This window comes from Mus musculus, chromosome 17, assembly GCF_000001635.26.
Source record: "Mus musculus strain C57BL/6J chromosome 17, GRCm38.p6 C57BL/6J".
Lineage (NCBI taxonomy): Eukaryota > Metazoa > Chordata > Mammalia > Rodentia > Muridae > Mus > Mus musculus.
The window spans coordinates 57,508,567-57,522,981 of record NC_000083.6 but is presented as its reverse complement, the minus strand read 5'-3'; the positions used below and the strand labels follow the sequence as shown (position 1 = coordinate 57,522,981).

Below are 14,415 nucleotides of genomic sequence, written 5' to 3'. Positions count from 1 at the left end.
TGCATGAATATAGGGCACAGACATGCAAACACCCTTACTGATAAAAGTAAATACTTTTAAAAATGAAATTGTTTAATAAATTTGTGTAGTTCAAGTAAACAAAAGTCAGCTTTTCCTTTTTGTACTCTAAGAACAAGTTGAGATGAAACAGCATTTGATAGCTTCTGAGTTGCTAACTAATCGTGGAACCCTTGCTACTGCTATTTTCTTTTTTGTGGGACTGGTTGACATTAGAGGTTGGGATATTAATTCTGCAGTTCCTTCATTTGTGTAATTCTACTGTACAAATTCAATAAGATTTTGTTTTTAAGGGAGATATTTAGGAAAGTCAGGACATCTTCTTAATTTCATTTTGTCTTAAATATGGGGCATATGCCAATATTAGATCCTGACTCTCTTTCAGCTACACCCTTTCCTGAAGAACATCCAGTTTAATAATCCTAGTGGAGACAAAGTAGATCTGAGCCATACAGGAAAACTGGAAACAAAGTATGACATTTTTAACTTCTGGAACTTCCCACAAGGTCTTGGTCTTAAGGTGAAAGTAGGGACATTTTCTTCTTTTCTTCCACGTAACAAACAGTTCTCTCTGTCAGATGGCATGATCGAGTGGGGCACCAAAGACAAACAGGTGGGTTAATTTTATCATAATGGTTTTTGTGGTGTTTTCCTATCATATAATAAAATGGAAAAATAGCATATGGGTATTTAAGTAGTCTCTTTCCAGCTTTCAGAATTTTCTAAATGATGTTTAGTAGATAAGGAAGAAATGTAACCACTCACAAATAATATAGGGTGTATGAGTCATCTGCTTAGTTTACATACATGTTCTACAAAGGGAATGTATTTTTTGCCTAATACTTAAGTACACTTCAGTGATGTTCTAAAATATGCTTTGTGATAATTTTATCTCTTCTCTGCATATGTCTACAGACTCCCCTGTCTGTGTGCAGTACAAGCTGTGCTCCTGGATTAATGAAATCCCCTCAGGAGGGCAAGGCTTCATGCTGTTTTGATTGCCACCCCTGCTTAGAGAATGAAATCTCCAATGAGACAGGTACCCACAGGCGTTTCAGAGATACCAATCACTGTCTTGCAGTATGACCTCTGTGCCATAGAATGGAAAGGATTTGGAAGACAATATTCTTTGTTTCTTAGTGTAACAGTCTTTCATATTTCATAGCCAATGAGATATCTCACTTGAAAGAGCATGATCTCTGTGCTTCTAAAGCATTAATGACTTAGGTTTCCCTTGAAAATATTTTGGAAATTCCAAAGAGATCCTCATTTTCACCTTCCTCAATATATATTGATTAGATTAGGTAAAGAACAGAGAGTAGGATTGATACATACAAGTGCTAAGATTTCCTTCACATAAACAATTTATTTTGACAGAATTGTACATAAGAAGTAACCCAACACTATTGGTCTCAAGTCTCAAGCAAAGAGACAATAGAACAACAGGAATTAATTACCTTTATAAGTTTCTTGAAATGATAGGCAAGGCAAGACATGGTCTTGCCAATAAGAAATTTTAACTTATAATTTGAAGGCCAAATTAGGATTGTCATAACACAAGGCCTTGTCTACTTTAGACAAGGAAACAGATGCACCTACCTACAAGAGGCAAAAATGGGGGTGGTAGCTTCCTTAGCACATGTCTATTATATCCACAAAGGAATTCAACCTGTGGCTGTAGAGAAGTGTGGCTAGATACCTACTGGACAGCCTAGTTTCTTTAAAATAGTCTAAAATAAACAGGTCTATGTTTTAATATAAGAAGCAGGTCTATGTTCTCTCTCTCTCTCTCTCTTTCTGTGTGTGTGTGTGTGTATGTGTGTGTGTGTGTGTGTTTATGTGTGTGTGCACATGTGTATGTGTATGTCTGTGTGTTCATGTCTGTGTTTTAGGTTAAAGGGTGGGTAGAGAAAAACGCAGGGAGTAAGGTGTCAATACAGATCTAAGCATTGCCTGCTGAATAAATTAGGATGCAAAATATAAGAGGCTAAGTTCCCCTCACTTTTTGACCAGTTGTTTCTTCTTGGGTCAATGGTTGATATCAGTAGCCCTGAATCAGGATAAATTGGAACAGCATGTGTATTAGATAGTCACCTACAGTTATAAAAAATCAAAATAGTTATTAAATGTATAACCACAGCAATAATCCAGGAAATCCATTAAGATTTCAAACTGCCTCATGATTCTGGTACCTGCTGTCTAACTACTTTTGAGAAATTTCTTACATATATATAATATCTTTTGATTATATTCACCCCCGTTCCCTTCAAACCAAAACCTCTCCCATTTTCCACTACTCCCTTCCAATGGCATGTGTTCTTTTGTAAAGCCAAGTGAATCTACTTGGTGCTGCAAATCTTCATATGACTACAGATAGGGCCAACGACTGGAACAAGAGAGCCACTTCCCTGCAGAAGACTGACTTTATCTCCTCTAGAAGCCAATAACTCTCAATACTTTCCTAGGACAAGAAATAAGTGACATCCTGATGTTATTTAATGAAAAAGAGAAAGAAGGTATAAGCAAACACTAAGACAAATTTTATTTCAATAAATAGATACTGTGTAGTAATATCAGTCTCTACAATGGAAACTCAATTCAAGGTCTGAAGCAGATGAAAATTATGAGAAACAAAGGGGATTCCCAAGATTCCTAGGATTCCTGTGGAGTGGATATTCTTGGATATAACACAGTTCAGTATGAGGCAATTGAACTTGGAAGCACTAGGCCATGTGCATGGTCATAACACAACGTCATGGCTACCATAGACTGTTCAGTGACTGTGTGCTTTTCACAGTTACAAACATGGAAGCAGAGGCCATGTTAGTGCATTGCTGTCCTGTGTCTACAGGGAGTTGGGGCTTAAAATCACAACTGTTAAAATAGCTGCACATTAAAGTTGACTCTGATCCAGAAGCAGGATCATGTCTTCACAGTGCAGTGCAGTGAGGCCGTGAAACTGTCCATCAATCCATCAGATTTACTCCTTCTTGAAATGGCACAACAACACATTGCAGGCATGAATTTTTCATAGCCCTCCATCCAAGTACCCAGCATTATACTAGATACTAAGCTGGTGCCTACAAACCATGATGGAGGTTTGGTTTTTTTGACTCAGTAAATATACATTTCTGTTCACAATAGCCTTTGGTACAGAACATCCTCAATGGAGATTTTTTATTTTCTGTTTCTTCTTAGTTCACATCTGTGTAGCAAGTACCAGATGTAGAGTAACATGAAGTGGTCAGGGCTGCTGAGCTGCAAAAGGCAGTGTACAGTCCTGGAGACAGACAGAAATAAATGATGGTGTCCATGTTTTAAGATGATGGTATATTGGACCTATAGAAACTTACTTAGTTCTGTCTCATATGAATACAACTTATATTACTAGAATAGTTTATTTATTTATTTATTTATTTATTTATTTATTTATTTACATCATATGTTAGTTGAGATTTTACTGCTGTGAACAGATACCATGACCAAGGCAATTCTTATAAGGATGATATTTAATTCGGGCTGGCTTACAGGTTCAGAGGTTCAGTCCATTGTCATCAAGGTGGGAGCATGACAGCACCTAGTCAGACATGGCCAAGGAGTAGCTGAGAAATCAACAACTTGCTCTGAAGGCAAACAGGAAAGACTGGCTTCTAGGCAGCTCAGATGAGGGTATTAAAGCCCACACCCACAGTGACACACTTCCTTCAACAAGGCCACACCTACTCCAACAAGGCCACACCTCCTAATAGTGCCACTCCCTAGGCCAAACATATTCAAACCATCACATATCCCAAATGTTGCCCCTCATCCAGATCCCTCCTCCCAGAGCTCTTTACCACATCCTCAATCCCCTTCACCTCTGAGAGGATGCCCTTCCCTGGGTATCCCACTTCTCTAGGGCATCAAGTCTCTATAGGATTAAGTCCATCCTTTCCCACTGGGCCAGGCAAAGCAGTCAATGCTCTGCTATGTATGTGTGGGAAAGAGCACCTCAGACCAGCCTGTGTATGCTCTTTGGTTGGTGACATAGTCACTGGGAGATCCCCGGGGTCCAGGTTAGTTGACACTGTTGATCTTCCTAAGGAGTTGTCATCCCCTTTAGCTCCTTTAATCCTTCCCCTAACTCTTTCATAGGGTTCCCTGACCTCAGTCCAGTGGTTGTCTATAAGTATCTGCATCTGTCTCAGACAGCTGCTGGTAGGGTCTCTCAGAGGACAGCCATGCTAGGCTCCTGTCATGAATGCACTATAAATTTAACGTGTTTAAATGGCTAAAATGTGAATTAACTTCTCATTTATTAATAGTATCACCTTAAAATCTCTCCAAGAAAGCTTTGACACAATGATTCTGATGTTGATGTTAGGATGTCACTAAGGAAGAAGACAAAAGGCCCAAGTGTTGTAATTTTCATGTAGGCATCATATTTATGATTTTTATGGTTGTCTTATCACAATTTGATTTGTAGTGATTTTCTGACTTTTTCTTAATTGTGAGATAACTTTGCAGTATACAAAGAATAAAATCAACTCATATGTATCATTTCTAAAACATACTTTGGCCTCTTGAATAAGTGTTCTAGTTGCCTATTATGTATATAGTATTTCCTGTGGGACTCTTCTGGGCATATATAACTGATACACCTCCTATCAACTTGAAGTCTATGTGGTTCAATATTAGAAACATACTTCTTAAAAATGCATGGACAGTAGAAAAATAATAGAACTGTAGTATCAAATTGGAGATTCCAGTTATTATACCATATAGAGTTGTTGGGATTATATTTTTATTCAAATTTAGAATTCTGAATTATATATTGTATACATATTCTATGTTAATGCAAGTAAAAAGTAAAATTCTATTCTGTGATGTTCTTTATATCTCAGTATAGAAGAATAAATGAGTGAGAAAGTGTCTGGGCCCCACCCCCAACATTCAGGTACTGAGGTAAGAAGCAATGTGGGTCTAAGACCAAAGGTTTATGACCTCTGGCAATTAATGCTTTCTTATGGTTCTGGAAGTCAGAAGTTTATGGCTTCTGGAAATTTAACTCTCTCTTGCCGGAGCTAAAAGCTGATGGCTTCTCTCAATTGACTCCTGCTAAAAGCAGAAGAAGATTAAGAAAAGAATATTACTTGCTTGGAAACTTTATTCTTTGATTCAGGACCTCTTGCTGGCCAGGTGAAAGACTCAGAGTTCATCAGCTCCTCTTGACCCAGAGAGAAAGGAAAAGACAGAAAGGAAGGAGGGAAGGAAGGAAGGAAGGAAGGAAGGAAGGAAGGAAGGAAGGAAGGAGGGAGGGAGGGAAGAACAAACGAACGAACGAAAGAAAAAAAGAAAGAAAGTTACAGCAGAATGTAAATTATAAGTTCAAAGCAGTGCTTCATTCTATAGTCTCATTATAAGATCAAAACAATAGTTTCACAGGGCCTTGCTTTCTCATAGTGCACAACTGTGGCCTGATCCTTGGACCTCACTTTGAATTGGTGTGTTTTTATTACTAATTTGTGCTAAGCCTGTTTTCTTTTCCTAGTGCAAATAGTCTATGAGGCATGGCAGTTTACAGAGATCTATTTGTAGCTTTTATTCTATAGGGGCTTCAGATTACTTGTATCAAATTAGGAGTTTTATTAAATCATTATCAAGAATTATGAGATGCTCAATTCATCTAATCAGCATGACTACATGAAAGCACATCTTCATATATATTCGGCAAAACAGAAGTCTGCAAAACAGAGTAGGTAAATAATTTAAAAATCATTAAGCCATTTAATAGTAGCAAGAAAGGCTTATTATAAATGAGAAGCAATCCTGGGACAAAGTCTCTGGAGTTCAGGCCTCTCAGAGTGTGACCATCGCAGCCATGCAAAATGGTAGGCCATCTTCCAAAAACTCAGTTGCTTGCCATAGCCTTTCCTAGATGGCTTCTGTCAAGAAAGTAACTGGGAAACAGAAAATTATATATTTCACAAAACATAAGAAAATAGAACAAGAGTCTGATATAGCTGTCTCCTGAGAGGCTCTGCTAGAGCCTGACAAATACAGAGGTGGATGTTTGCAGCCAACCATTGGACTGAGCACAGGGACCCCAATGGAGGAGCTAGAGAAAGGACTGAAGGAGCTGAAAGGGGTTTACAACACCACAGGAAGAACAAAAATATCAACTAACCAGACTGCCCAGAGCTCCCAGGGACTAAATCACCAACCAGATAGTACCTGTGGAAGGACCCATGGCTCTAGCCACATATGTAGCAGAGGATAGCCTTGTCTGGCATCAATGGAAGGAGAGGGCCTTGGTCCTGTGAAGGCTCGATGTCCCAGTGTAGGGGAATGCCAGAGCAGTGAGGTGGGAGTGGGTGGGTGGGTGAAGGAGCAGGGGGAGAGGGGATGAGATAGGGAGGTTTTGGAGGAGAAGCTGGGAAGGAGGATAACATTTAAAATGTAAATAAATAAAATATACAATAAAAAATTGATATAAAACGTTTAAAAAAGAAAATAGAAGGTGAGGATGAAGAATAAAGAAATTTAAGTGTGATTATAGAATGATACAGGAATAATTCATAAGTCAGTAAGAGTATTGCTAAGGAAACCATAACAAAAACAATGACAGGGAAGACATGGCTTATCTACACAATTGACCAAAATGCTGACACTAATGTGTTGGGTGAATTTCTACCAAGACCACTTAGTTTTCAAAGAAAAAGAAAGAAAGAAAGAAAGAAAGAAAGAGAGAGAGAGAGAGAGAGAGAGAGAGAGAGAGAGAGAGAGAGAGAAAGGAAAGGAAGGAAGGAAGGAAGGAAGGAAGGAAGGAAGGAAGGAAGAAAGAAAGAAAGAAAGAAAGAAAGAAAGAAAGAAAGAAAGAAAGAAAGAAAGAAAGAAAGAAAGAACAAAAGAAAGAAAGAAAGAAAGAAAGAAAGAAAGAAAGAAAGAAAGAAAGAAAGAAAGAAAGAAAGAGTGAGTTCCTAAATTCACAAGTAAATGGTCACTATGAAAAGAATTCAAGAGTAAGTGAATAATTAAATGTCACCATATTAATTAAATAATGAAATCCATAGTTTAAAATATATTAATCCGCCATCATGTTTTGCTAGTGATTTTAATCTCTGCTGCTTTCTTTTCGCTCCACTGTATTCATTTTCTGTAAAGAAGCATTTTTAGTTCCATGAAGTTACATGTATCCATTACTAGAATGAATTTCTGCTTGCCAATTGTATGAAAGGAGAAAGAACAAAGCCACCTGTAACAATATTATCACTGTGAGCACTTTGGTCAATCATATAGATAATACATATGCAGCCCTAACAAAGTTTTGTCATAGTTTTATTTTTCTAAACAATATTTTTCATGATTTATGAATTATTAATGTATTTTTCTAGAATCACCATTATATTTGTTGATTCTTTGTATTGTTCTCTTTGATTCTATTTGGTTGATGTCGGCCCTGAGTTTAATTATTTCCTGCCATCTACTCTTCTTGGGCATATTTGCTTCTTTTTGTTCTAGAGCTTTCAGGTGTGCTGTCAAGCTGCTAGTGTGTGCTCTCTCTAGTTTCTGTTTGGAGGCACTCAGAGCTATGAATTTTCCTCTTAGCACTGCTTTTATTGTGTCCCATAAGTTTGGGTATCTTGTGCCTTTATTTTCATTAAATTCTAAAAAGTCTAATTTCTTTCTTTATTTCTTCCCTGACCAAGCTATCATTGAGTAGAGAGTTGTTCAGCTTCCATGTGTATGTGTTTTTTCCAATTTTTTTGTTGGTACTTAAAAGCAGCTTTAGTCTGTAGTGGTCTGATAGAATGCATGGGATCATTTCAAACATCTTATATCAGTTGAGGCCTGTTTTGTGACTGACTATATGGTCAATTTGGGAGAAGGTACAACAAGGTGCTGAGAAGAAGGTATATTCTTTTGCTTTAGGATGAAATGTTCTATATATATCTGTTAAATCCATCTCGTTCATAGTTAGTTCCACTGTGTCTCTGTTTAATTTCTGTTTCCATGATCTGTCCATTGCTAAGAGTTTGGTGTTGAAGTTTTCCACTATTATTGTGTGAGGTGCAATGTGTGCCTTGAGATACAGTAAAATTTCTTTTGTGAATGTCGGTGCCCTTGCATTTGGAACATAGATATTCAGAATTGAGAGGTCATCTTGGTAGATTTTTCTTTGATGAATCTGAAGCATCCTTCCTCATCTTTTCATTGAAGTCAATTTTATGGTATATTAGAATGGTTGCTCCAGCTTGTTTCTCAGGACCAATTCTTTTCCAGTCTTTTATTCTGAGGTAGTGCCTCATTTTGTCACTGAGGTGCATTTCCAGTACTTAGCAAAATGCTGGGTCCTATTTATTTATCCAGTCTGTTAATCTAGATAATTTTATTGGGGAATTGAGCCCATTGATATTAATAAATATTAAGGGCCAGTTATTGTTGCTTCCTGTTATTTTTGTTCTTAGAGATAAAATTGATTGTGTGGCTATCTTCTTTTGGGTTTGCTGAACGAAGAATACTTTCTTGCTTTTTCTAGGGTGTAGTTTCCCTCCTTGTGTTAGAGTTTTACATCTATTATCCTTAGTAGGACTGGATTTGTGGAAAGATATTGTGTAAATTTGGTTTTGTCTTGGAATATCTTGGTTTCTCCATCTGTGGTAATTGAGAATTTTGCTGGATATAGAAGCCTGGGCTGGCATTTGTAGTCTCTTAGAGTCTGTATGACATCTGCACCAGAAGTCTGGTGTAGTTCTGATAGGCTTGACTTTATATTTTACTTGGCCTTTTCCTCTTACTACTTTTAATATTCTTTCTGTGTTTTGTGAATTTGGTGTTTTGATTTTTATGTGATGGGAGAAATTTTTTTTTGGTCCAGGCTATTTGGAGTTCTGTAGGCTTCTTGTATGTTCATGGGCATCTCTTTCTTTAGGTTAGGGAAGTTTTCTTCTATAATTTTGTTGAAGATATTTACTAGCCTTTTAACTTGGGCATCTTTGCTCTCTTCTATATCTATTATCCTCAGGTTTGGTATTTTCATTGTGTCCTGAATTTCCTGGATGTTTGGGTTTAGGATCTTTTTGTATTTTGCATTTTCTTTGTCTATTGTGTCAATGTCTTCTATGATATCTTCTGCACCTGAGATTCTTCTCTTTTCTATCTGTTGTATTCTGTTGGTGATGCTTGCATCTATGACTCCTGATCTCTTTCCTAGGTTTTCTAACTCCAGGGTGGTCTCCCTTTGTGATTTCCTTATTGTTTCTATTTTCAGTTTTAGATCCTAGATAGTTTTGTTCAATTCTTTCACCTGTTTGGTTGTTTTTTTTTTCTGTCATTCTTTAACAGTTTTTTTTTTTTTTCTGTTTCCTCTTTAAGGGCTTCTAACTATTTACCTGTGTTCTCCTGTATTTCTTTAAGGGAGTTATTTATGTCTTCTTAATGTCCCCAATCATCATTATAAGATGTGATTTTAAATCTGAATCTTGATTTCCCAGTGTGTTTGGGGTATCTGGGACTTGCTGTAGTGGGAGAACTGGGTTCTGATGATGCCAAGTAGCCTTGGTTTCTGTTGCTTATGTTCTTGTGCTTGTCTCTTGCCATCTGGTTATCTCTAATGCTACCTGCCCTTGATTTCTCTGACTGTAGCCTGTCCCTCCTGTGATCCTGGTTTTGTCAGAACTCCTCAGAGTCCAGCTGTCTCTGTGACCCTGTGATTCTGGGATCTTGGGATCCTGGGATCCTGGGATCCTGAGTGTGTCAGAGCTCCTGGGAGTCAAGCTGCCTCTGATATTATGAAATCCTAGTGTGACCAAGCTCCTGAGATCCTGTTGTGTCAGAGCTCCTGGGAGTCAAGCTTTCTCTGCATGTTCCATGAGTGGAAGGAGAGTCAGAGTCCTAGGTTAGCTCCGGGCAGAGGTGCAAGCTGGAGGCCTCTGACTAGGTGGGTGTTTGTGTTTCCCTGGTTCCTATGGGGGTCCCATTTAGGCTCGGTGTTGGAAAAGATGTTGTGGCCTCAGCTGTGATCTTGAGTGTGACAGAGCTCAGGTGCTCCTGGGTGTGTCCAATCTCCTGGGAGTAGAGCTTCCTCTGTGATCCTGTGATCCTAGGCATTTCAGAGTGCCTGGGAGTCAGGCTCCATCTGGATGTTTTAAGAGTAGGTACAGAGCCAACACCCCAGGTCTGATGCAGGTGCAGGTTCAGACTGGAAGGAACCCATGCCACTTGGTGGGTGGAGGTTCCTGCATCCCTGGATCCTGGGGGACCCAGTTACTCCAGATGTTGGGTCAGATGTTGTGACCTCCTCACCTGTGATCCTAGGCATGTTAGAGCACCTGGAAGGTGAGCTTCCTCTGGGTGTTGTGGGACTGGGTGTAGAGTCAGCACCAAAGGTTTGCCCAGGGCACAGGCTCAGACTAGAAGGATACTGTATTTCTTTAAGGGATTTATGTATTTACCCGTTAAGGGCTTCTACCGGTTTACCTGTGTTCTCCTGTATTTCTTTTTTATTGAATATTTTCTTTATTTACATTTCAAATGTTTCCAGGACTTTCCTAAGGAAACCCCCTATCACATTCCCCCTCTCCCTGCCTCTATTAAGGTGCTCCCCTACCCACCCACTCTCACCTTCCCCTCTCTGGCATTCCCCTACACTAGGGCATCATCCTTCTTAAAGTCCTCTATCATCATCATGAGATGTGATTTTAAATCAGAATCTTGTTTTCCAATTTGCTGGCTTTCTGTGGTGGGAGAACTGGGTTCTGATGATGCCAGGTAGCCTTGATTTCTGTTGCTTAGTTTTTTGTGCTTGCATATCACCATCTGATTATCTCTGGTGTTAGCTCATCTGGCTGTCTCTGACTGGAGCTTGTTCTTTCTGTGAGACTGTGATCCTGTGATCTTTGGTGTGTCATCACTCCTGGGAGACCAGCCCTCTCCAGGCAGGATTTGGGTATAGAGAGCTGTGGCATAGGCTAATCTCTGGGGTGCATATGGAAACTGGAAGGATCCTGTCCTCCACTGCTCTGCAGTTCCTGTGCAAATGTGTAGCCAAGGATGGCTTCGAACTAGTGATCCTCCTGCCTTTGCCTCCTTCAGCAAATCCTACTGGTGTACATCACCACAAATGGCATAAGTTTTAATCTTATCTGTGAGTTTTCTGATGGAATATTAGGGTCATTCATGAAAATAATGATACTTTGACTTCTTTGTATAAATTTTACTTTATTCCTCTTGCCTCTTGCTTTATCTCAATATTGCAAGTACAAAGTCTATGAATTGTAAAGAAAGTAAATACTTGTCTTGTTTCTGATCTTAGTAGAAATGTTTTCTACTTGTTTTTTAAAACACAATGTTATCTGTATATTGTTCACATGCAGTTTCACTACTATTGTGAAATAATGCCACCATTCCTAGTTTAGTGGAAATATCAAAGTGTTTCTCCATTAATTGAGAGAATCATGTGTCTCCTGCCTTTGAGTCCATCTAAGTTATGTATTCTGCAGTTTTAATTTCCATATATTGAATCTTTATCAATATTCATCAGGATACTGATCCATTACTTTCTTTCCTTCTTATTCAATTACTTGGTTTTGGTACAAGGCTAAAATTGGTTTCATTAAGAGATCTTCAAACTATTCTTTCTTTTTTATGAAAAGATATCTTCAAAGTGGATGATCACAGTCACCTATTGGATGGGTCACATGGCCCCCAATGGAGGAGCTGGAGAAATTAACCAAGGAGCTAAAGGGAACTGCAACCCTATAGGTGGAACAACAATATGAACTAACCAGTACCCCAGAGCTCTTGTCTCTAGCTGCATATGTATCAAAAGATGGCCTAGTCGGCAATCACTGCAAAGAGAGGCCCATTGGACTTGCAAACTTTATATGCCCCAATACAGGGGAACACCAGGGCCAAAAAGGGGGAGTGGGTGGGTAGGGGATTGGGGGGGGGTGGGTATGGGGGACCTTTGGGATAGCATTGAAAATGTAAATGAGGAAAATAACTAATTAAAAAATATATCTTCAAAAAGATAGGTTTTGTTTCTTCTTTTAAGGTCTGCCAAAATTAAATAATAAAGTTGTCTTGGTATTTTTATTTATTAAACAGTTAACTTAAAAGGAGATTAGTGAGATCTCTGTTTGGAATGTAGTACTAGGTTTCTGGGGCAGGTTACTTCTAATGAGTGGTTATTATAATTCACCTAAACACTATTAAAGTGTTATCCAGGCTTTCTTCACAATACAACTTCCTAGTATATTCTATACCTAAAGATTGTCTGACAGACAGACAAAAAAGAATTCTTTATTAGAAAATGATTAGAGTTGTTTATATTAATGAAATCATTACATGCATTCATGCCTGAATTCACAGTTTCCTTTTAAAAAAATCATGTTTTAAATGAATAATCCCACTGACTTTAGAAATAAAATTCAATTTGAAGTATATGGAATTCCATTAATTTCAAATACCTAAAAAATATCAGTGAGATGCTTAAAGACCTCTAAATTGGCAAGATAGATATCATATAGAAAAATAAGAAATATTTTTAAAGAAAGGACAAAGACAAGTTCTTGGCTGAAACATTTTAATGCTGAAATATTAAGGTAATCAAAAGTGATCTATTCACTGTTTTCGTCTGATCACCTTATGGTCAGGGATTTATGTTGATGACATTTCATGAGTGTCACTTCGTATATTACTAGGAGAGAGTCTCCCAGCAAATTGTTTGATCTTCTGTCTCTTGCAATATGGAAGTGTTTATATAGTTATACCCTAAGGACTGGGTATCATTTTATTGGTTGTACACTTCTGTAATGGTCTCTGTCTCCTGTACACAGATGTTTGCCTCATGTAACATTAGAATTGCATGTATCTGTCACTATAAGAACAAATCTTTAGAATATAGTCTTTGGAATAAACTACATCAAGATACCAAAGGGAAAGTCTTTACCAACACTGAATGAGACAGCTCTTAGATCCTCATGACTCGCCCTCTAGAAAAACTCTTTTGTTCTTGTGACATACACATTCAAATATATTGAAAATGCTGCAAGAGAATAACTTTTGTATTTGCTGTGTGTTGAGGAGAGTTTTATTATGAATATGCCATATGATGAAAGAACATTGGTATGTGCACTTGAATTGAAAGAAGAAATGTAGGGTTGAAACATTGCTGACAGTTTACTCTACTGTCCACTGTCAAAAAAACCAAACTACTTTATCCAATGCCACCAGGGGTTATGGGAATGTGATAACATTTGTTGGACTATGACTGATATAATATTTCATTTTTCACCAGACAGTATTCAGTGTATAAAGTGTCCAGATGATCAGTATGCCAACACAGAACAAACTCACTGCATCCCTAAAGCTGTGACTTTTCTGGCCTATGAAGATCCCTTGGGGATGGCTCTGGCTTGCATGGCTCTGTGCTTCTCTGCACTCACAGCTCTTGTTCTTGGTGTCTTTGTAAAGCATCATGAAACTCCGATTGTGAAAGCCAATAACCGCACTCTCAGCTACATCCTGCTCATCTCCCTCATCTTATGTTTCCTCTGCTCATTGCCCTTCATTGGGCTTCCCAACATGGCAACTTGCATTCTACAGCAGATGTCATTTGGAGTTGTGTTCACTATAGCTGTATCTACTGTCTTGGCCAAAACTGTTACTGTGGTTCTGGCTTTCAGAAGCACTGTACCAGGAAGAAGGATGAGATGGATTCTGGTTTCACCTAACTTGATCATTCCCATATGTACCCTTATCCAAATGGTTCTTTGTGCAATCTGGTTGGGAGCATCTGCTCCCTTTGTTGACATAAATGCACACAATGAACGTGGCCACATCACCATCATGTGCAACAAGGGATCCGCTACTGCCTTTTACTGTGTGCTGGGATACCTAGGCTTTTTAGCTATGGGAACGTTAACTGTGGCATTTTGGGCCAGGAACCTGCCTGACATATTCAATGAAGCCAAGTTCCTGACATTTAGCATGCTGGTGTTCTGTAGTGTCTGGGTCACCTTCCTCCCTGTCTACCATAGCACCAAGGGAAAGGTCATGGTGGCTGTGGAGGTCTTCTCCATCTTGGCCTCCAGTGCAGGGTTGCTAGGATGCATATTTGTCCCCAAATGCTACATAATTCTTATAAGACCTAAGAATGGTTCTTTTAAAGGACTGAGAGGCACAAGAGTGTGCAAGTGAAATATTCAGTATGCAAGATTGCCTTACATGTCTGCATTTCAATCTCAGGATTTTGAGCCATCACAGAAAAATCATGTTATGAGAACAAACAGTAACTAAAATCATTTTACATCTTATCCACAATATTCAGCTTTTGTACAAACATCTAGCCTATTATTACAAGCATAAACAGATTTTTAGTTAAGAATATAAATACAATGCTGTAACAATATTATA

General features: G+C 38.4%; 1 protein-coding gene across 1 annotated transcript in view; it reads left to right on the top strand.

Moving 5' to 3' along the window:
- Positions 1 to 14,199, top strand: part of Vmn2r120 (vomeronasal 2, receptor 120) — a 36,532-nt gene extending 22,333 nt beyond the window's left edge. The window contains exons 5-7 of the mRNA NM_001104591.1: positions 404 to 631; positions 934 to 1,057; positions 13,298 to 14,199. Coding sequence (NP_001098061.1) covers positions 404 to 631; positions 934 to 1,057; positions 13,298 to 14,199 — 1,254 coding nt within the window. The remainder of the gene's footprint in view (positions 1 to 403; positions 632 to 933; positions 1,058 to 13,297) is intronic.
- Positions 14,200 to 14,415: the final 216 nt, after the last annotated feature.